A 24,147-nucleotide genomic window follows, 5' to 3' on the forward strand; every position below is an offset into this window, starting at 1 on the left:
GTTATAACATCATTATGCTTGACTTAAAAAAAAAAAACGATACACGACAGCCATGCTCCAAGTAGACATTTTTGTTTAGGATTTATGACCCCTTCCTCACAGTCCAAATTGGAGGACCCCACCCTGCTTGACCCAGAGCTGGGAGGCAGAGGCCAGCAACAGAGGGGCAAACAACACAACACAATAACAATGACCAGGGCTTTTTTTCTGGGAAAAGAGGTGGTGGAACTCAGTGGGTTGCCCTCGGAGAAAATCATCACATGGCCGGTGGCCCCACCCCCTGATGTCCAGACAGAGGGGAGTGTAGATTGCCCTCTGCGCCGCTTAGCGGTGCAGAGGGCCATCTAAGCTCCCCTCTGTCTGGAGATCAGGGGGCGGGGCCACCGGCCATGTGACCATTTTCAAGAAGTTCCAGAACTCCGTTCCACCACGTTCCTGCTCGTTACAACGTTACAACAACTTTAAAGTTTTTTCACACACAAAAAAGCTGTCTCATAACAATATAATGACAGGCTTAATTTGTATTGTGCTTACATGGATCTCTTTTAGGTTTTCAAAGATTAACTATGTTTTTTGAGTAATAAGTCCTGATTTTGGCGTATGTGAAAATTAAAAAAATGGGGTGGTCATGTGATGGCACCAAAGATGCTAACAGTGATGCCAACAATGACATCCACACCTCACCAAATAACCCTCTTTATTTCATGGCCATGTGGACAAAAAAGACAGCATCCACACCAGAATTAAAAGTGGCATGCAGAAAGGTAGGTAGCCCAAATGAATCTGATCCTTGAGGAGTGAACACTCAAAAAGACAGGAGGAAATTGCCTGGGCCAAAAAGGCCAATATTTTGTAGAAAACTGTTAGGATACATTTACGTGATGATGCCAAAACTCAATACTTCAATGAAAATACATACTCTGCCTTTCAACTACGTTCACAACCATTGTTCCATTCACACATATTTATATGTTAAAAAGTAGGACTTCCATGCCTTTGTATTGTGTCCCCAACCTAAAGTGGTCTTTTGGGTTTGCACGCAATAATTGACCAAACAAAAGAATAAATTTATTTATAAACGAACCTACTGCTGTATTCAAGCTGCATGTTAATAAGAGGTCTCGAACTGTTACCACCAAATGCAGAACAGCAGCATGTTTGAATAAGGTAACATCCTTCTTATCTGTTGTACCTATCACAAAGACCAAAGAAAAATAATAGGCATGATTTGTACGTAATTCTCCCCACCCCCGATAATATATATTGGTTTGCAAAACTCCACTTGGCCAAGTGTGAAGCCTTCCTCCAGCCCGGGGGTCCCCAACTTTTGAGCATACAGGCACATTCGGAATTCTGACAATGTGGTGGGCAGGGTTGCCAGATCCCCTTACCCTCCTGGAGAAAGGGGGAAGTGTGTGCAAAGGGTGCACGTGCTCCTAGCATGATGATGTCACTTCTGGGAGTGATGTTATCGCACAGGCTCTGAGTGCGCTCCCGTGCTTCACACCAGGCCGATTTGGGCCCCAAATGAGCCAATTCTTTATGTTTCTTTAAGAATCAGCCCAGTGTGAAGCTCTGAAGCTTCCCCAGGGCCTGTGTGATGATGTCACTCCTGGGAGTGACATCATCACGTCATGCCCATTGGGATCACGCCCTGGAGGCATGTTCTCCTGCCTTTTCCTTATGCCAGCCAGGTGAGTGGCGAACGGGAGTGGAGCCTGGAAGAAGGGGATCCTCCACCCCTACCAGGGGACTGGCAACCCTAGTGGTGGAAGCAGTAATGCCAAAAATGGCTGCTGCAGGAGACAGAGCCAGCCACAAAATGGCTGCTGCAGCTTACCTTCAGTCACACAGTGAAGATTCTGTGGAAGCATCTTCTGCCAAAGAAATGTTTTTAAAAATATGCACAGCTGATCAAATCGCCAATCAGAAGCCCTGTTGGGCAAAAGCCCCACCTGTTTCTGCCCACTTTGTAAAAACACTTGGCGGGCACGAGGAAACATTTCAGCGGACACAATTGTGCCCACAAACACCACATGGGATACCTCTGCTCCAGCTTATGGAGCCTTCCTCAAATGGAATAGGCTCTTCCTATGGCAAAAGAGCCTCTCTGGTTGGAGGGACGCTTCACACTTGGTTGAATGAAGTGGTAGGAAGCAAGCCCTATTTAGTATACCCAGAGACGTTGTGTTTTACCACAAGAGTTGGATTCCACCAGCTTTTTAACTCAATCTTGCCCAACTCCCTTCCTAACTGTAGTTCCCATCTCACGTGGCTTTTGTTCACACAAGTCCCACAACCCCCATGCCCCAGCATAGTCTTTTCAGTGGTTAAAAGGGACCTCTCTTCCTTCTTTCGCCAGAGGAAAAGCTGGTAGGATCCCACATTTTGTCTTGATGACAGAGCTCTATGCATGAGTTTAATAGTGAATCCGCATCATGGATTCTGATCAATGGTTCTTTTAGTCCCTTTTCTACTTCTGACCATAGATATATGAAGCTGCTTTAAATTGTCTCAGGCAGGAAGAATGTCTTTACTCAGACTGTGCCACATAAAGTCGTTTAATTGAAAGTACTTCCACACAGAAGATTTCAGATTCATAGGCTGATTCCGCACATGTTGGATAATGCACTTCCAATCCTCTTTATAGATAATGTGGAACGGATTTTTTCGTGTGTGGAACAAAAAATCCACCTCAAACGATTGATAAAGTGCATTGAAAGTGCATTATCCAATGTGTGCAGAATCAGCATTCTGAGCATACTTATTTCCTTCTAAGCCCAATGATTTAACTGGATTTAGAAGGGTGCAACTCACCCTGCTTAGGAAGGCATTGCAAACGCCTGATATCTGTAGTTAAAGCATCTTATGTAGCAGGTCTGGGAAAGAACCCTTGGAATGGCAAGGTTACCTCCGTCTCTGCTGTGCATAAAAGTGGAAGTTGAAAATATGCCAATAAATCAATACAGATATTCTGGAACAGTATGTGCATTTTTATTAACATGATAAGCAATGCACATTGATTAGAAAGATGAAGCTATCCTTACCCTTTGCTCCTTGTTTTAAAGTATCACTGATCACTTTCTCTTGCTGCTTTAAGAAAAATCTGGTGTCATCAAAATTAAGGGTGGCAAATCTCCAATTATACGTGCCAAGACTCGTGAGCTCTTTTAAAACAGGAGCCACTGTTGCTTCAAGGATATGATATGCCTGAAACTGGCTTTCTAGGGTAGCACAAACAAGAAAGTGGAGGTGGGGGGTTGAATCAAAAGATATACATTTTTAAACCCTACACATTTAGAACAAGATCAGTTTGACTGAATTCTACTTTGGGTCCTTTCTGGGAGAAAAGCAGGCTATAAGTATTTCAAAGTAGATACATCCGTAACAATGAAGCATGTTTTAATGACCCACAACGCAGGAAGGAAATGTTATATATGAACACTAGGTGGCATCATAGTTATCTTTTTTTCAAAAACAAAGACATTTGATCCTATCATATAAAATGATATAAAATGGTATTTCAATTCATGCCAAGTTTTACTTTACACACTTTAGTCCTATAGCCATGGACACTTTACTCCTATATAAATACTTTAGTCCTATACAGTCATTTATTTATTTTATTTACTTTGTTTATAGTCCACCTTTGTCACTAAGAGTCTCTCTACACAAGACACTTTGGCATGTTTTCGTCAAGTGTAGGAGACAAAATGTTAGCCAGGAAGCATAGTTTTAAAAAACTGAGCCAGCAGAGATCACTGGTCAGTGGGTTTGTCAATTTCATCTTCGCCTCTGGGAAGGCTCTGTCAATTTCACCTCTCCAGTCTAAAACTGTGTGGGATCGCAACCAGAGGGCAGCGAGGAACGGAAATAGCCTGGAGCTGTCTTCCAGAGCCAGGCTTGGACCTGGAGAGGTTATAACGGGCTGAAGTTTCCCTTCTGGCATTTCACAGCCCCTTCACGCAGCTCCAGCATATAGCAAAGCCTTTGCCCTGCTGCCAGCTCTGTCTTTTTAAACTACCCTTCCCGGCTACCATTGCATCTCCTGACATGTGTTCTTCATGTGTCAGATATCTTGTTTAGAGAGACTCTTAAGACTCAACGTGAATTGCATAGTGAAAGCCAAGAAGCAAAATCCAGGTCCAAAAGCAACTTAAAGACTGACTAGACAGTGAAAGTCAATGCAGTCAATAGGATGGGACCACGTTATGCATGGTGATTGCACCTATCCAGGTGCTAGCAATTGTTCTTGCTTGAGCCCTCTTCATTGATAAGCCCCCACCACAATGCTTGCATATTGGACCATCACATTTTCATAACAGCCACCTTGCATGGAGCCCAGCAATTCAGTGGTGTGCAGACCACCTCAGTAGCATTTTCACGGGGCTCTTCCGTGGTATTCCTCCATGCAAATGTGATGGTCATGGATATGGAAGGCAGGATGGATCAGGGGCAGGGCAGGCGCAGTTCTCACTCTTGTCCAGACGCCACACAGAGAACATTTGTTTGAAAACTGGGGACTATGACAGGCATTCTGTCTCCCTTTTTTATGAGTCACTTTGGGAAGGGATGCCTGCAAAAAATGCATTCTGGTTCTACCAGAGAAATATTTATAATAGATTTGTCATGGACAGACTTCTACCTCTCTCAAAGCATTTTCATAGTTTTACCACCATTACGTTTTTCTGAATGACCAGTAAGACCTTCAATTATTAACACCAACTTCCTAGCAGTCGTCTACATAAATGGCAATCCTTTTTAAAAACATGAACATTCTATTTTATACCACTGTTTTCCACAGCAATCTGCTCATAGAATGGGGCTTTCCTGGCTCCTCCTTTCAGTTTTAAGTCTCCACAATTTGTTCCAGTAGGTCAGGAGACTCCCCAGTGATAGATAAATCATATGTTGGCCCCAGAAAAACCTCATTAAAGGATTCCATGTTTGGGCTGTTAGCAGAGTCTATCGTTTAGCAGAGGAAGCATGATTATAGGTGGTTGTAAGCTGGTTCTGCTGGCTGGTGTGTGTGCAGGAGAGAAAATAACAAAGCATACCCTAGTTTATATTTAGAAAGGAAATAAGAGTTCTTTATTGTAGGAACTCCATACTGATAGGAAGGGTGGACATAGATGCTAGGACAAATCCTGCACCCATGCTTCCAAGATGAAGGGAGGAGAAGGAGAAAGATATTGCCTGGAACAATGCCAGGAAGAGAAGAGGTGAGAAGGAGGAAGTCAGGAGGAGGAAATCCTGAGAATAACAATCTCCATATCAAAAGACAGTCAGAGCAGTAAACAGTAAACAGAGTGCCCTGACCTCTCTATCTTTCTAACTCTTTGTTTGTCCCCCTCTGAAACCTGAGGAAAGGGACAGCGCTGAATCCTCCCAAAAGCCAGAATGGTGTGAGCTGTAATGTAGAGAGGACTGCACCTAAAGAGAGAATCTACAGGAATTGGGAATCCCTTCTTGCACAAGTGCATTGGGGAACATCTGATACTTTTCTAAGGATCTCCAGCAATTCAATTTGAAAATGCCTTTCGCTAGTGCCAGCCATAAGAAAAAGTCAACTATCGGCTTGCTTAAAATATTCTGTACCTGACGCTTTAATTTGAATGAAGACTACTTCGTTTTCCTTTGGTTCCTTTTCGGAAAGAACTTTAGTGTTAACAAGAACAGGACTGCCTTGGTTTTCAAACACTGGGCTCTCCTCCTTAGCATCCAAAACTTAAGAATTACAAAAAAAAGCAAGTGTCATGGGAGAAGATAGGCAATTCATTTTCTTACTATACAGGTATGATATACAATTTCAGATTTGACAGTGCTTTGCACAGAAGGCAATACAGATGTATGTACTTTGTGAAAAGTATGATACCCACCCCATTAGTTGCACCCTTGGTATCTTTCCTGCTGGCAGGTGAGCTGATTCAATATGCTTGGCAAACTACAAGAGGATGCAGCACTCTCTGAGCAGAACTTTGGCAGTCCAGACTGCAGGCAAAAGACCAGCAGAAGCAGCATGGGTGGAGGGTGGTGGTGGAGAGTACCCTCAACTCATTGCTGACTTACGGCAACCCCTGGCAGGGTTTTCACAGCAAGAGACTAACAGAGGTGGTTTGCCATTGCCTGCCTCTACAACCCTGGTTTTCTTTGGAGGTCTCCCAGGGATGGTGGGTACAGTTTTTAAAAGTTACTTGGAATGTGCTCCCACCTCACTCCTACCCCCAGCTTTACACCTCTTCTTTTTTGATGACTCTCCCTTCATTTTCTATATCCAGTATATAACATCTGCCATGGGTAGGATTTCTACAAAGAACACAACGTCCCCGTAAATACCAGACACAATAATACTGATTTCTATTCCATTTTTTTTTCAATTAAAGTGCAAGTGTGCAAAATTGTCAGTGCATAAATTAGTCAATAAATTACAATGATTTCAACATCAGCCACCGGCACCCATCAGTATCAATTCCTGCTAGAGGTAATATTACTCTTTTGCACACTTGCACTTTAATTGAAAAAATTGGAATAGAAATCAGTATTATTGTGTCTGGTGTTTACGGGGACGTTCTGTTCTTTGTAATTGTCCATAACTCATAAGAGCCCTAGTTGTTGTAGAGTTCATGGGTAGGATTTCATCATCTAATATACTTATCTAATATAGACAACAGGTGCAGTTTTAGCTTCCATTCACTAGATGGTAATATAACACCTAAGTACAGATGTTCTCCTATGGCATATTTAGAACCAAAATGATCAGTGTAACTTTCCATTGGTTGATGTTTAAAAACATAGAACACACACACACACACACACACACAAACACACACACGTCTTTTCCTCCAGAAAGTGATAGCATAAATATTAATCATGCCATAAACATTCCCTGCCCCTTCAAATATAATTTTACCCTTTTTCAATCTGAATCAAGGTAGCATAGAACTATCCACCTAAGTTTCTGGAACGTGTTTATCTAAACACAAGGAGCATGTCTGCATTTCAAGAACACCCCTCTCCACAACAGACATCTGTTTTTTGAACTGTGTAGTCAGTACAACTGAAGACCAAGCTAGAGAAAGGATTATTTTGTCTTGGCACTGACAAGAGTCTTAGGTTGGCTCCATGTAACAAGAAGAGAGAATAATTAGGGTGGGTCTTGAATGCAGCAATATATTCAGTTTGACAAATGGATTGCTGCCGTATAAAAGGAAAAGCAAGAATAGGGTTATACTAAAACTCTGTGCTATAGGATGTCTTTTGATTCCTTGTGACCTCTAATAGCATATGAAATTATTAATGCTTCTTTGCGAGAGGGTTTCTTTCCAGCGGCCCTAAAAGAGGCGTTGGTGAGGCCCCTCCTCAAGAGGCCTTCCCTGGATCTGGCTGTATTAGCGAACTATCGTCCAGTCTCCAACCTTCGTTTTGTGGCGAAGGTTGTTGAGAGTGTGGTGGCACAACAACTTCCCCAGCACCTGGAGGAAGATGTCTATCTGGATCCGTATCAGTCGGGCTTCAGGCCTGGGCACAGTACAGAAACGGCATTGGTCGCATTGGTTGATGATCTCTGGAGGGCTCGGGACAGGGGTTGCTCCTCTATCCTGGTCCTATTAGACCTCTCAGCGGCTTTTGACACCATTGACCATGGTATCATGCTGCGGCGGTTGGAGGGGTTGGGAGTGGGGGGCACTGTGTTGCGATGGTTCTCCTCCTTCCTCTCCGACCGCTCGCAGTTTGTGCTGACAGGGGGGCAGAGGTCGACCTGGAGGCACCTCACTTGTGGGGTGCCGCAGGGGTCGGTCCTCTCACCCCTTCTATTTAACATCTATGTGAAGCCGCTGGGGGAGATCATCCGTGGTTTGGGGGTAAAGTACCATCAGTATGCTGATGATACTCAGTTGTACATCTCTACCCTGGATCACCCCAATGATGCCCTTAACGTGATGTCCCGGTGCCTGGAGGCCGTGCGGATCTGGATGGGGAGAAGCAGGCTCAGACTCAACCCTTCCAAGACCGAGTGGCTGTGGTTTCTGGCGCCCTGTTATAGCCAGCTGGTTCCATCGCTGACTATCGGGGGCGAGATTTTGGCCCCCACAGAGAGGGTTCGCAACTTGGCTGTCCTCCTGGATGCGCGGCTGTCGTTAGAAGATCATGTGTCGGCCGTGGCCAGGGGGGCTTTTTATCAGGTTCGCCTGATTCACCAGTTGCGTCCCTTTCTGGATCGGGACGCCTTGCGCACAGTCACTCATGCCCTCGTTTCCTCCCGTCTGGACTACTGTAATGCTCTCTACATAGGGCTTCCCTTGAGGACCACCCGGAGGCTACAATTAGTTTAGAATGCGGCCGCGCAGGCGATTATGGGAGTGACACGGCGCGCTCATGTAACACCTCTCCTGCGCGAGCTACACTGGCTTCCGGTGGTCTTCCGGGTGCGCTTCAAGGTGCTGGTTACCATCTTTAGAGCGTTCCATGGCTTAGGGCCTAGGTATTTACGAGACCGCCTGCTGCTACCGATAGCCTCCCACAGGCTGGTATGCTCCCACAGAGAGGGCCTCCTCAGGGTGCCGTCAGTCAAACAATGTCGGCTGGTGACCCCCAGGGGGAGAGCCTTCTCTGTCGGGGCACCTGCCCTCTGGAATGAATTGCCCCCGGAGATACGTATGGTCCCTGACCTACACACCTTTCGCCATGCCCTTAAGACGTTATTACTCCAACAAGCGGGGCTGGCCTAAATGTGTTTTAACTGAGTTGTCCTGTTCTGAGTTAAATTATCCAATATGTTTATATTTTATATCCTTACTGTTTTATATTTGTATGTTTTATTTTGGCTGTACACCGCCCTGAGTCCTTCAGGAGATGGGCGGTATAAAAATTCAATTAAAGTTAAAGTTAAATGTCATAAGAATTGCTACACTCCATCTTAAGTATTTATAAGCTGGTCAGGTCATAGCTTGGCTAGTCAGTGAAGCCAAGATTTATGGAAATTGCATCCAATTAAATGCTTTGAGGTGCAGCTGTTACTTGCACCTGAATCTGAAACATAATGGCTAACATCCAAAGTCCTGCAAGAAAGAGATAAAAGCACGTAATTCAGGTTTTCATAGTGCTGCAGATAGGAAAGAAAATCCCCACTTGCTATGTAGGACAGAGCAGGCCCTGTCTGTAAGGAAAACAAAGCAAGATGCTGCTCGCTGCCGATTCTGAGCAGTATTAATGGACAGCAAATTGAAAATTATGTATTTAAATATTACGGGTCTGAACTCGTTCCCTCCTTATGTCTGTCCCTTGACACGATCAGTCTTCCCAAAAGAAGGAGCTCAGTGGTGAAACACAACTTGAAATACAGACTAGCCCAGATTCAGTCCTTGGCATCGCCAGTGAAAGGAGATGATGGGGAAGACCTTTTACCATCGGAGACCCTGGAGAGCTCCTACCATTTAGAAGAAGAGTCAACAACAGGAAACTCTTGAGAGCTTAACTAGATATGTGTGCCATGCAGGGGTCATTTAGTAGAAAAAGAGCTGGAGGAACTCATTAGCATAACTCATTAGCATAACTCATTAGCATATGCCACACCCCTTGACACCACCAGAAGTGTGTCATTGGCATAACTGATTTGCATATGCCCGACCCCCTGACATCACCTATCCTGGCTGTTTTGGACCCAATCCTGGCCATTCAGGGCCAAAATTGGGCCCAAAATGGCAAAAAAGGGCTGAAAATGGCCGAAAAGGGGCCCAAAATGGTCAGGATCGGGCTGCTGCTGAGCGGGAGAGTGATCCACCACCCATCAGAGGCCCGATCCGGGCCATTTCGGCCCCAATCCAGGCTGAAACAGGCCCAAAATGGCCGAGAATCAGGTGGGCGGGGCCACCTGACATGTGACCTCTTTGGGGAACTGCTGGAACTGCGTTCCTGCGTGTTCCCCCTCGAAATGAGCCCTGGTGCCTTGTCAGGTTGGGGGACCCCCAAAAGGACTCATGTCACACAGATCATCTAGTTCAGCTCTGAGTATGAAGAAGAACAGAGTGGAGTTCTGGACTTCATTCACTGGTTGTGGGATGGTACTGCTTGACTATCCCACACCAGGCACCAAAACCTTGGGGACATTCCTGATTTAGGGCATCTCTGTACGGCTGTTGCTCATACATTATTTGTGACATCACTTCTTCGTGGGGTGTAGCAGTCTCTGGGTATGAGATACAAGGTGTAATCCATAGAACATTAAGGATGCCCGAATTCCAGAAAAGGCTTTGAACATTTAACTGCGACATTAAATTACAATGCCTTTAACACAAAACCAGGAACTATTTTACATATTAAATTATAACATGGAAGGCATTTGACTGCCCGCTGCCTTGTGGTTTAAATTCTTAGGGCATGATTCAGTGCTGCGCTGAACCCTTCCTTCCCCTTCCTTCCTGCTGCTCCCGAGTGTGGAATTCCCTCCAACTGTGCTGTGTTGTAGCACAGTAGTGAAGTGGTCTGGCTGCGAATCAGCACTCTACTGGTTCAAATCCCACTATTGCCACGAGCTCAGTAGGTGGCCTTGGGTAAGCCACTCCTCTCAGCCCCAGCTCCCCAGCTGTATTGTAGGGGATAATAATAACACTATCTTGGAGCCAAGCTGCAAGTGACGCCTTACACAGGTTGGACACTTGTCAGCTTACCTCAAGTTTTGATGGGAAATGTAGGCGTCCTGGTTTTACAGCTTGGCTCTCCATTACAGCTGCAAGACCAGGATGCCTACATTTCCCATCAAAACTTGAGGGAAGCTGACAAGTGTCCAACCTGTGTCAGGCATCACTTGTAGTTTGGCTCTTGTTCACCGCTCTGGGTGAAGCACTAATCCGTATAGAAGAGCGGTATATAAGCACAGTTGTTGTTGTTGTTGTTGTTATTAAACTCATCCTCTTTTGTCACCCTCCCTCCATTGTGCAGAAAGCTATCTACACTTAAGGGCACCTACATGTCACAGATGAGATCGTGCCCTGAATAAATAATAAACAAAGGCACTTCAGTGCAGAGATGAATGTGCTCTCCTGATATAGAGTGATTCCGCACACGTTGGATAATGCACTTCCAATCCTCTTTATAGATCTTTTAGAACTGATTTTTTCATGTGCGGAACAAAAAATCCACTTCAAACGATTAATAAAGTGCATTGAAAGTGCATTATCCAACACGTGCGGAATCACTCATAGATGATCATGTATAACAACTTCACAGGTTTTTTCGTTCTGTGTGCACGTGGCAGTGGTTTACCAGAACAAGTGATATGCACGGCAAAAAAACCGATCCAGGTCCAGCTGGATCCAGATGAAATTTTCTACCCGCAGAATGAGACTTTCCTGTCTTCCTCCGCCTACAGCCTACTGCTCTCCACGAAACGATGCTCTTGGGAACAAAGGGGACACTGAGAAATGATATGGAGAGGGGGTGTCTGCAGTGGGAAGGGGAGTCAGTGGGAATCGCCCATTCAGTCTGGATCCAACCCTACGCGTGCAGGCTGTGCATGGGCTTCCCTTGTGAGAGCAGGTTGCAACCTGAGCTGTTTCCACTTGGGGATTTTCCCCTGCATGGGATACAGGAAGCCCTAAGATCAAAGGGGACTGTCCACATGATGCCCTGTTGTTTCTGAGCCAGACCTGGAGTTCCTGGGGCTTTCCCCTTAGAGCCAGGGAAAAACAAAACCTGTTTTTCTCCAGACCAAAGGAGGACCTGGGAGCTGGCTGCAGACGGTGCATCCATCTAGACACTACGCTCATCACCACTACAGGGACTGGTGGAGGAGCTGTGCTCTACTTTCAAATGGCAAAGAGCAGCCGGCTGTCTCCCTTTCTTAACCCTTTAAAGGGCTTTCCCCCTCAAGGGCTAATTCCCTTGGAAGAGAGATGGAAAGAAAGTCTTTCCCTCGTATTCAAAGAAGCCCCTGGAGACTGAACAGTCACGTTTGAAAAAACGGAGAAAGATCCTAATTGTGGATTTTCACCTAGTTTCACCTTGGTCTCCAAAATGCTGCAGTCTGGAGGGCCTTTTGGACCGCAGCAAGAGGGGGAAGGTGAGAAAGTCGCTCTCTGTTGGCTCTAAGCCTTGGACTCAAGAAAGGCTTGGGCCAATTAGCTCATTATCTGTCCCCCTTTACAGATTTATGTATACTATTCAGATTTATCCCATATCACTTATTTGTTAATAGGTAGAAGTGGTCTACATATACTCCGAATGGATCTTTTACTCTTTTGACTGGACTTTGTTTTCATCTATGCTAAGGGATGTAATAGAACACTCCTACATCCTGAGACACTGGAACTTCTTGTGTCTACCTTCATACTACTGGTCCCCCACGCCATGTCATATTATGAATTTGTTCAAGGTGCTGCAGCCAAAAACAAACACACATATCCCTTTGGAACTATCCTGACACTGACTCTTCAGGATGGAACCAATGTTGGAACAAGTGGAACTGAAGACGACAGAGCGACTGTCATTCAGTCCTAAAGAACCAACTTCTCTCGCTTGATTTTGCCCACTGGCTGAGATCTTCAGCTGAGGCCTTTCTCTCTGAACCAGATTATTACCAGAGATATGAACTTTTCTATGGTGATGCCCAGGGCTTTTTTTTCTAGGAAAAGAGGTGGTGGAACTCAGTGGGTTACCCTCAGAGAAAATGGTCACATGGCTGGTGGTCCTGCCCCCTGATCTCCAGACAGAGGGGAGTTTAGATTGCCCTCCGTGCTGCTGGAGCGGCACGGAGGGCAATCTAAACTCCCCTCTGTCTGGAGATCAGCGGGCGGGGCCACCAGCCATGTGACCATTTTCAAGAGGTTCCACAACTCCGTTCCACCGCGTTCCTGCTGAAAAAAAGCCCTGGTGATGCCCATATTCTGGATCTCCCCCTCTAGCATGTCTGGTACCATCTTTGTTAACATTAGGCAAAGTAGCTCAGGTTTTAGATATTTAAGCTCTGCCTGATTTTGCTGCTAGTTTTTATCATGTTGCTAAGTCTGTGTCTTTTATATAAGCTATTTGATTTCACCGTTGGTTTTTATTTTTATATTTTTCTTGTAAGATGTCATGGTAGGAGGAAAAGGAGCATGGTATAGCCCAATCTTGTCAGATCTTGGAAGTTAAGCATGATCTGTACTTGGCAGAGGGAGGCAATGACGAACGACCTTGCTTCTCATGCGCCTTGAAAGCCCCTTGCTGCGTTCGCCATAAATCAATTGTGACTGGACTGTACGTACATAAGATGACATGAGAGCTTTATGCTGAAAAGAATGGGATAAATCTCTTAAATAAACAATTCATTTTTCTCTATGGAGCGGTACCATCTCAACCTACAGAGAATATTGAACGCCTTAGAACTATGATACTTGGAACAGAACTCTTGAAATACCTTCATCTTGAACATCCACCAGATTGTTTGTTTCTTCGCTTGGGGTATTAAGGTGTTTAGATCTCAGCATAATAAAGCTGCTCAGAAGGTCAAAATCATCAGTACGTTTTCTAGGTGGTTCAAAGGGTGCAGTCTGTCTGCCTCCTGGCATCCTGTTTGGTTCAACAGGCACTACTTGGCAATTCATTGGTTGCACCTGGTCTCCTTTCTCCTCTGCTTGGTTTCCAAAATGCACCAGCTTGTCTGTTTCACTCTGTATGCTGTCTTCCATAGCATTATTTTCAAAAGACGCGTTTTCACTATATACAGGAGACCCAAAAGGATCCTCTGTTCCACTGGTGTCAGGAGCAACAGCAGACTCTGCTGCATGGTTAACAATAAAGTTTTTCTCTTTAAGCCATTCTGAAAATAAAATAATAACAACAATTCATTCTCTAATTTACATATAGAGAACTAAAAGCTAAAAATAGTCCCCTGTGCAAGCACCGAGTCATTACTGACCCATGTGGGGGGGATGTCGCATCATGATGTATTCTTGGCAGACTTTGTTACAGAGTTGTTTGCCATTGCCTTCCCCAGTCATCTGCACTTTACCCCCAGGAGACTGGGCCGTTTTCACATGGCCACGTGCCTGGAAAATTGCGCGAAACTCACAGCATAAACGCGTCTTCCTAGTGCAATTTCCCAGCATGATCCCGTTTAATGGCCCTTTTCCTGACGTCATCAGGCCATTAAAGGGGATCGTGCTGGGAGATTGTGCTAGGAAGATGCTTCATGCCATGAGTTTGTGCGATCTCCCGAGGTGCATGTGAAAATGGCCCTGGGTACTCATTTTACCGACCTCAGAAGGATGGAAGGCTGAGTCAACCTTGAGCTGGCGATTCGAACCCGGCTTCCGCCAGGAGCAAATTCAGGTCGTGAGCAGAGCTTGGGCTGCAGTACTGCAGCTCACCACTCTGCTCCACGGGGCTCTTATATAGAGAACTATGGCTCTGCAATTACGTAACTCACTCAGAAAATCATTTATTAAATATTTTGAAGCATGGTGAAATCATGACCAAACACAACAGTTTCCCATATCCACTGAGGATAGGATACGAAGAAATGGGTATAATTAGAGAAAAATTCAAATGTTAAAAAGACAGTTCTGTAACAGAAAAAATTCTCCGGGGCATGTAGACATTTTTTTGTACCGTAAGGAAAAGATTGGAAAAGCATCAGTACTTACCCTCTGACAGAAAAGAAGTCATTTTGGGGAATGTTTCTACATCAGTAAGCACAAGACCTTTCCCGCCCTCTAAATCTGTACTCGGTGCTTCTAAAACAAGAGGTAATGCCAAACTTTCTCTTAAATTCATCCATCCATCTTCTTCCAGTGAACTGCACACTGAAGTGTCTTCCTGTATAAGCAACATTTTTTTCAGTTCTGTAGCTGGAAGATGTTGACATGTAGGTACAAACGTCTCGTGCTCTATGAGAAAAGAGACAAACACATAATGAAATTATTAATGGAAAATTATCAGTGGAAAGACAACTTTGCAAATAAATCCATAGGCTCATAAAGTGCTAGGATTATGCATAGCCCTGGTGTATATTTATATTAGCCATTGGTATTTCAGGTTGATGAAATGTCTTTCACTTTCCTTTTGTTGCTCATTTTTCTTACCTAGACATTTGTGAGCAAAAGCACTTAATGTTGGTGGATCCTACCCTATTCTACCCCTACCCACTAAGCAAAGTTTATTTTTTTATTTAAATGATTAGACTGGTAGAACCAGGGCTCATTTTGAGGGGGAATGCACAGGAACGCAGTTCCGGCAGTTCCCCAAAGAGGTAACATGTCAGGTGGCCCCACCCACCTGACTCTCAGCCATTTGGGCCCGTTTCAGCCTGGAATGGGGCCAAAATGGCCCAGATTGGGCCTCTGATGGGTGGTGGATCACTATCCCGTTCTGCAGTGGCCCAATCCTGACCATTTTGGGCCCCTTTTCGGCCATTTTCAGCCCCTTTTTGCCATTTTGGGCCCAATTTCGGCCCTGAATGTCCAGGATTGAGTCCAAAACAGCCAGAATAGGTGATGCCAGGGGGTGTGGCATATGCAAATCAGTTATGCCAATGGCACACTTCTGGTGATGCCAAGGGGTGTGGCATATGCTAATGGATTATGCTAATGAGTTCCTCCAGGTCTTTTTCTACAAAATGGCCCCTGGGTAGAACGATTCAAACTTAAGCCAAAAAGGAAAGATGGGGTATAAGGAACTTGCCTTCAACTTAAGTGACTTTTCTATTGTAGGAAGAGCCACTTAAACTGATAGAAGGCTCCTTAGGGTAGAGGAAGGCTTACTCGTGGGTCTCCAATCGCTTCTCCAAACAATTGATCAAGGTTGCTTGGGGGGGGGGGGGTGAGGTATGTAAATGCACACCCATCTGAGCAGCAGTGGGAACAGGCAGGAATGGCATTCACACACCTAGTTCCTGTGCTTCTTGCTCTACTGTCGCCGCACCTCCCTGCATATTGTGTAGCCCACCCCAACCCACAATCCTTTCTTTAAAGAGTTAGACGTGCTATAACATGTAGCAAAGAAATGAAAAAAGCACTTGAGAAGAAACTGGGAGGGGGATGTGGAGCTTGGCTGTGCCATTTTGAAGGCAGTGTTTAGCCAACCCCTCCCCCTGGTTGCCTATGTGGGAGCATTCGGATGGATGCTCCACCACCAGTCCCCTGTGCAAGCACTGAGTCATTACTGACCCATGGGGGGAACGTCGCATCACAACGTTTTCTTGGCAGACTTTGGACAGGGTGGTTTGCCTTCCCCAGTCATCAAAGTAAAGGTTTCCCCTTTGCTTTGAGAAAATTATGTCTATATTTTCTCTGAAGTAGAGTGGTGAAATGGGAGAGGATAAATTGTACCCATGTTGGGCACAATGTCATCTGAATATAGGCAGGACCTACTATCTTTTCGCCGGGCCTGCAAGACAGAGTTGTTCCACCAGGCATATGGCTGAGGCTGGGCCTCCGCCGGCCTGGAAAACGGGGTGTATAAATCTTAACCCTCCCTGTGAAGGCCATCCACCATCCTGTTTTAAATGTGCTGTTTTTAATGTATATGAATTTTTAACTGTATTTTTAATACGTTGTTATCTGCCCTGAGCCCGCTCGCGGGGAGGGCGGAATACAAATCTGAAATAAATAAATAAATAAAACGAAATACTCCCCTTTACTACAAGGGCTGCTGTCCAGGTGATGAAATCTCCCTATGTGGCAGCAGCTAAAAGTGTGCTGCTGTTGTATTTCTTGGCACACAGTTTGGTGTTAAGCATTCAGGGCTTAACCCCAATTACTTTATCTTCACTGGATATTAAAGAAAAGGAAAGAGAAGTCAATTTAAGAATGATATTGGGTAGATTTCCAGCCCACGAACCCTTTCTAGCTTGATTGCACTTTGAAATGCACCCTTACACACTTTGCCTATGCCAAGAGTTTCAGGGATCCATTGTGTATATTAGAAGTTACATGGAATTAAAGGTAAACCTGAAATTAGATTCTATGCTCATTTACCTGCAAGCAAAAAAGTACTCATAGGATTTTGGTATTTCTCCGATTGCCACACCGAGCCTTCTAAGGACTGTTTAGTGGATTCCGTAATCAAAACACTAAGGAAAAGATACAGAAAAGCGAGTAAGTCCCAGGGGTTCTGTGTCTTATATCCAGATTTCCTTTATACATCATATGTAGCTGATGGCTATGTAAGATGAATTCATCAGGTTACATTCTAATAATCTCCAGTGGAAGCATGGCTCTTTGTTTCCCCCTTTTTGCCATATTCCCTTCCCTCTGGCAATCCCTTCCAATCCTGGAAAAACGGATTTAAGGACCTGTGTGGATTAACAGCCTGAGGGTTGGGGGGCTGTCAGTGCACTGATAGAGGAGGCAGCAAATGTGATTTTTTTCCCCCTCCCCAGAGGTCCACTTTCCCAAGGTCGAAAGGGACTGTAGGTGCAGAGAGTAAGTGGTAATACGATTTCTTATATTACATCACAGTAATAATTGCCATGATCTTCATATTAGTATTTTGGGAGAAACTATTAGCTTGTGTTATATGATCATGTTAATTAGCGCCGTTCAAGTTGCAAAAAGTCGTTGTTTCCCCTTTTTGCTGATGGACTGTGGAAGTATTCTAGCAAATGCTGACATTTGTTAGGAAATAAGCATTAGGCTAAACGCCCAGAAAAGAGTTGCTATGCTGGTTGCTGACTGTGCCAGCAAATATAAAATAATAACCTTGGTTTCATACACAATGAGAAAGTTTTTTCTGCTTCCACACCATATGCTGTGGACATCTCTAAAGAGCAATTTACCAGTAGAATATGGAATAAGTTGGGCAGGATCTTTGTTTGAGATTTGGGGACATCCATTAAATGTTAATATTTTGCTGCCCTGTCCCCAAGTCCCCAGTCCCCAAAGTCTAATAAAAATGGTTATTTATTTAGTATGATTTTATCCTGCCTTTTCACTCCTTTTTGGGTCCACAAGGCAACAAGCTGCAATCCCAGGAACACCATCAATCCCAGCGGCTAACAACCATGAAATTTCACACAAAATAAGCCCATTTCAGATCTACACAGCATAACTGTACTCTCCCAAAGCCCAATAAAGCAGGAAATCATTCACCTGCATTGTTGCACAGAATACTGAGGCTTAACATTTCTGAGGCTTGCATCTTTGTGTATGGTTTTATTGGAACCCTTCCCAAAATTGATGCTCTAAAGTAATGAATGAATGTATGCATTGAGGCAGCTCTCTTCTCTGGTGGTGGTGGAGAGTGCCTTCAAGTCATAGCTGACTTATGGTGACCCCTGGTGGGGTTTTCCTGGCAAGAGACTATCAGAGGTGGTTTGCCATTGCCTGCCTCTGCAACTCTAGTCTTTGTTGGAAGTCTCCCATCTAGCTACTAACCAAGGCCGACCCTGCTTAACTTCTGAGATCTGACAAGATTAGCCTCACCTGGGCTATCCAGGTCAGGGTGCTCCAAAATAAAAGTGTGCAAATTAAAAAAAAAAATCAGTACATTCAGTTTGGTAATACTGAACTGGAGGAAAAATCCAACATTTCCCAAATAATAACAACAACAACATTTGATTTATATGCCGCCCTTCAGGATGACTTAACACCCACTCAGTATGTCATTATTATCCCCACAACAAAACACCCTGTGAGGTGGGTGGGGCTGAGAGATCTTTGAGAGAGCTGCGACTGACCCAAGGTCACCCAGCTGGCTTCAAGTGGAGGAGTGGGGAATCAAACCCGGCTCCCCAGATTAGAATCCCGCGCTCTTATCCATGACACCAAATTGATTCTCTGGTTTGGTTCAGAGCAAATTTGGTAAAATTCAGCCATTGTTTCCTATGGGAAACTCAATTTGGATTTATCTGATGGCTGGGAGGGTCTGTGTGTCAATTTTTGACCAAATTTCACTAAATTTTCAGGAGACCTTCTCCTTGCTATCCTCTAAAGAACCTCCAAGTTTCAGGTAGATTGAACTCTGAGATCCAATTCTGTGGGACGCTGAACAACATGCCCCCAGCCACTCCATTTGTTCCTTCTGTGGGAAAAAAATTTCAAGCTGACTCTCACTGCAGAAACACATGGACCAAGGCTACCATGGCCGAAGGCACACTCCCAAATGCAAGTTCCACACAAGTGCCCCTGAACAAACTACCCACAGCTAAGCTCTGTGCTTACCAATGATGGAAATTTTCCAAGCTGGTTTTCAGAGCACATTCACACAGGGCAAGGATGCCACAGCCAAAGTGCACTCCCAAATGCAAACTCATCCCCAGGGAAGCCCAACAGAACCAAACTGACACCTCCCAAAAACCCCAGTGCCCCCGGCAAAGCTGACCAACCACTCTCCATTGTTTCCTACGAAGACCAACATCACACCAGAGAATCACCAAACTGAAGGCAACATTGCTTCTTGCAAATTCTTGCAATATTGCTATGAATGACACTGGTTCTGTTGGGCTGAGTTGCAAGAGTGTCCCTTGCTTCAGTCTGGATGGATGAGATTCTCTGGTGTGAAGTTGGTCTCCTTTCTTCACTTTGGTTCAGGGGTGTCGGGGTGTGGATTCCATTCCCTTGCTTCAGTTTGCTTTTGAGTTTGGTAATACTGAATTTCACCCAGTCAGGGGGAATTCAGCATTGTTAAGGGATTATTGAACCCAAATTGCTCATCCCTACTCCAAAGCAACTGTTTGCCTCTGTGCAACAAGACTGACCAAAATACAATGAAAATACTGTTTATCCATAAGAATGGGCACTATATTATATGGCTTTTCATTTTATACAGTAAATCAAATATTGATTTCGATAATTTCTAACTAATGGTATTAAACTATTGGCTATCCCTTACCTTTTACTAAAAGGGGAAATAGGTTCTGACTGTAGTTCTGCATACAGCACATTCGTATGCTTCTCTGATCTGCAAGGTGGAGTCAGTGGTACTTCCAATTCCTCAGGATAAAGTGAAGTGTCATTTGCTAGCAATTACAAAAAGAAAAGAAAAGATAATAAAAACATCAAACTCGGAAGGGCTAAGAATAAATTAAACTGAAATGCCTGTTTAGACAAACCTTGCTCCAGAGATACTTCAGCACAAAGGGATAATTCCATACAGCGAGCACCCAGAAGTCCAAAATAAATTGTTTTTAAAAAGAGACTCCTAAACGTTTCCCAAAACATCTTGCCTTAAGCACTGTCTCAGATGGTTCCGTATAGCAAGTCCTACCTGGCTTGCTGCATTCCTGTACAGTTCTGCTCTGACTGGCACAAACTCCTTCTGTGAGACAATATTTTGAAATTTCCATATCAAGTGTACTTTTCACTCTAAGGTCTGAAAAAGATATCGCCATGAAATCTAAAACATGCCCTTATCTTGTTTTTTAAAAAAACCTTGATAAAGAATATACAGAATAATTAGTTTGTTAGGCAGCAATCATAAACAAAAGACCAGCAATCATCATATATCTAATAGTCAAGCGGTCCCCACACGCGGATGAGAGGGAAGGCAGGAGGGGTTACATCAGCATTTAATTCTCATGGCCCCTTCTTACATGCCCAGGATAATGCCGATCACCACCTTGGGCTCAAGTAGCGATTTTCCCCAGGTCAGTTTGGCTAGGGATCCTGATGGTGTTCTGACATCTTCTGGGCATGGAGCAAGGGGGGGGGGGGTCACTGGGTGTGTGTGTGTGGGGGGGAATGGGAGGTAGTTGTGAATTTCCTGTACTGTGCATGGGGTTGGACTAGATGACCCTGGAGATACCTTCCAACCCTATGATTCTATGATTCTAACTTTCTCCAGGAATAAATGTCTCTTGATTGACATGGACTCAGCTGTCTCCACAGTTAAGTTTTTTTTAAAGGACTGTAACTCTGTAACTGCAAAACTCACTCCCCACTCTGAACAACACATGGAAAGTCAGGCTTTTTTTCACTTTCCCTCTCTCCCTCTGACAGATCTCTACAACCCGCTGGTGGTGATGATGATGATGATGATGTAGCAAATACCTAATGCATTGAACATTGCCCCTGCGAGCAAAAAGGCAAATAGGGCTGGGCAGTAAAAGCCAGCACCAGTGGTGGGAGGGGGGCAGGGAGCCCACCACAGCTTCCTGGAATCCCACCCCCTGTGAATCTCACAGGGTCACCTCTTGTACAATAACATAATGGCACAATTTAAAGTAAGAGAATAGCTAGAACTGACTCTCTAGTTTATTCTGTATTCTTTCTTACCTATTTTACAATTTCCACTTTCATTTGCTACAACTTCTGGAGTTACTTCAAATAAAGATTTCAGTGCCAAACATGTTGGAACCACAGTATTCAGGCTGAGATTTGGTGCTTTGTAGGATTTTAAGTAAATAGGAAATATAACTGTCTAGAAATAAAAATAGCAGTATTTTTTCACAAAGAAGATTAAACAATTGTATATGTGAGACATATAGAAAACAAATTAGACATGACTGTACAAATCACAAGAATACGAGATAGTTAGGCAGTAACCACAATATAAGTATTGCAATGGAGAAAATTACTTTAGAAGTTCTACCCTTCTGCAATTCAATCTTTAAAAGAGTTACATGGCTGTAAACCCATTGATTTCATTGAACTAAGAAGGGCATAACTCTTCTTAGGATCGCATACAACAAGTGCAGTCATTCCTATGCCCTCAGATGTAGAACAAGCATCTCTTCTGCATGCAAGGCCCACGTTCACTCCAAAGGTGGGATTCACTTTTGGAATGAAGGTGCACAAAGACATGCACACCTATATCAGTTCCCTTCTTTAAAATAAACTGGGAATTTCTTCTATATAAGCAGGGGTCATTTCGTAGAAAAAGAGCTGCAGGAACTCATTAGCATAATCTATTAGCATATGCCACACCCCTTGAGATCACCAGAAATGTGTCATTAGCATAACTGATTTGCATATGCCACACCCAATGACATCACCTATCCTGGCTGTTTTGGACCCAATCCTGGCCATTCAGAGCCGAAATTGGGCCCAAAATGGCAAAAGGGGGCTGAAAATGGCCGAAAAGGGGCCCAAAATGGTCAGAATTGGGCCGCTGCTGAGCAGAGAGAGATCCACCACCCATCAGAGGCCTGATTCTGGCTGTTTTGGGACCAATCCTAGCTGTTTTAGGCCCGATCCTGGCCATTTTGGGCCCAATCCAGGCCAAAACAGGCCCAAAATGGCCAAAAATCAGGTGGGCGGGGCCACCTGACATGTGACCTCTTTGGAGAACTACTAGAACTGCGTTCCTGCGTGTTCCCCCTCAAAATGAGCCCTGTATATAAGTTAGCTCCATACTCACACTGGAGAACCCACATCAAGAACTGACCATGGATAAAGATAAGATAAAGATAGAGATAAAATTTAAATATGGGTCATTGCAGATCTTATATATCCTATAAGTGCAGTTTTACAGATAAAAAGAAATCACAATTCCCATTTAAAATGTATAGGTGTCACGTGACACTGCCTTATACCGAGTCAAACTCCTGGTCCATCAAGATCGGTCATGTCTATTCAGCTCTCCAGGGTCTCAGGGAGAGGTCTTTCACATCATCTACTACTTGACGGTTTTTACTGGATTTGCCAGGGATTGAACTTGGGGATTTCTGCACACAAAGCAGATACTCTGCTATTGAGCCACAGCTCTCTCCTGGCATAGGGTAGAGCCTCACACCAAGAAAAAAATAATCCAAGTATGTCCTCATGTTTTAAAATCTCTGGGAGCTCTTATTTCTATACAACTACTCATGAACTTCAATGTAAACATCTCTAAAGAAAGAATGATGGAAACCAGGCAAGGGATTCCATACATTTATAGTTGCCGACCTTCAGGGGGGCCTGGAGATCTCTCAGAATTACAACTGATCTCCGGTTTACAGAGGTCAGTTCAGAAAATGGCAGCTTTGAAGAGTGGGCTCTGTGACAGTGTACCGCACTAAGGTCCCTCCTCTCCCTAGACGCCACCTTCCCCAGGCTCTTCTCCGCAAAGCGCCAGGAATTCCCCAACCGGGAGCTGGCAATCCTACCATCCATTCAACTTTGGTAGCTGGGCAGAAGTTTTCAACATGATCTGCAGGTAAATTTCAGGCAGACAAAGCACGTAACTAGTTGAAAAGTCTATTTGGCACTACTGGCAGCATTCCCTGTTCACATTTACCTCCTCATCCCTTAGGGTCACACTGCAAAAATCTTCATATCCTTCTTTCTCCTTTGCTTGAGGCATCACTTTCATCTCAAAAGTAAAGCAATTTCTTTAAAAAAAAAACAGCACAAGTGATTTAATGTTATTTAGGGCATTTTTACCCCTCTCTTCTCAGCGGCGCCTGAAATAGGCTACAGAATCCACCAAAATGCCACAGGAGCCCGATTATGATCATGTCCGGGGGTGGGGGAAAGGGGGAACACTTGAGCTCTTGAAAACGGCTCACAGATGAACGGAACAGGCGCTTTCTCCCCCACCCCCTTGCTACTACCCCAATCATGATTGAGCTCCTGTCGTGTTAGTAAACAGAGGGAAATGGCAGTGGTGTCTCCTGGATTAGGCACCGGAGGTAGATCAAGAAAAGTTACAACTGAATTTAATCTAGAGAAAAAGCTTTTTTTCCAACTGATTTTGATCTGAAGTAATCAGAGATGCCCTCTAGCTCAAGGGATTATAGTGACATATGCCTGACGTGTTAATATAATGTTATTAAAGGTGCTTTTATTCTGGTAATCTGGAAAACCATTTGAACACATTAAACAAATCCCAATATATATTTGAAGAAATGTAGACTGTTGACTTTTTAATCTTACTCCACTGAAATTCTGGCTGGATGAGAAGAAAATTAATTTCCTGTTTCAGAGCAGCAGGTAAAGGTAAAGGTAGTCCCCTGTGCAAGCACCGAGTCATAACTGACCCATGGGGGGACGTTGCATCATGACGTTTTCTTGGCAGACTTTTTACGGGGTGGTTTGCCATTGCCTTCCCCAGTCATCTACACTTTACCCCCAGGAAACTGGGTACTCATTTTACCAACCTCGGAAGGATGGAAGGCTGAGTCAACCTTGAGCCGGCTTCCTGAACCCAGCTTCTGCCAGGATCAAACTCAGGTTGTGAGCAGAGCTTGGGTTGCAGTACTGCAGCTTACCACTCTGCGCCACGGGGCTCTTGTCAAAGCACCAAGCAACATTT

At 44.4% G+C, this 24,147-nt stretch overlaps 1 protein-coding gene across 1 annotated transcript in view; it reads right to left on the bottom strand.

The window, feature by feature from the left end:
• Positions 1-24,147, bottom strand: part of SHOC1 (shortage in chiasmata 1) — a 58,617-nt gene that overhangs the window by 20,817 nt on the left and 13,653 nt on the right. The window contains exons 4-10 of the mRNA XM_054987614.1: positions 23,154-23,224; positions 19,807-19,933; positions 16,953-17,047; positions 13,394-13,756; positions 5,599-5,727; positions 3,048-3,224; positions 1,085-1,183 (exon numbers count right to left, since the gene is read on the bottom strand). Coding sequence (XP_054843589.1) covers positions 1,085-1,183; positions 3,048-3,224; positions 5,599-5,727; positions 13,394-13,756; positions 16,953-17,047; positions 19,807-19,933; positions 23,154-23,224 — 1,061 coding nt within the window. The remainder of the gene's footprint in view (positions 1-1,084; positions 1,184-3,047; positions 3,225-5,598; positions 5,728-13,393; positions 13,757-16,952; positions 17,048-19,806; positions 19,934-23,153; positions 23,225-24,147) is intronic.

The sequence above is a fragment of the Eublepharis macularius genome, chromosome 8 (assembly GCF_028583425.1).
Source record: "Eublepharis macularius isolate TG4126 chromosome 8, MPM_Emac_v1.0, whole genome shotgun sequence".
In the NCBI taxonomy this organism is placed as follows: domain Eukaryota; kingdom Metazoa; phylum Chordata; class Lepidosauria; order Squamata; family Eublepharidae; genus Eublepharis; species Eublepharis macularius.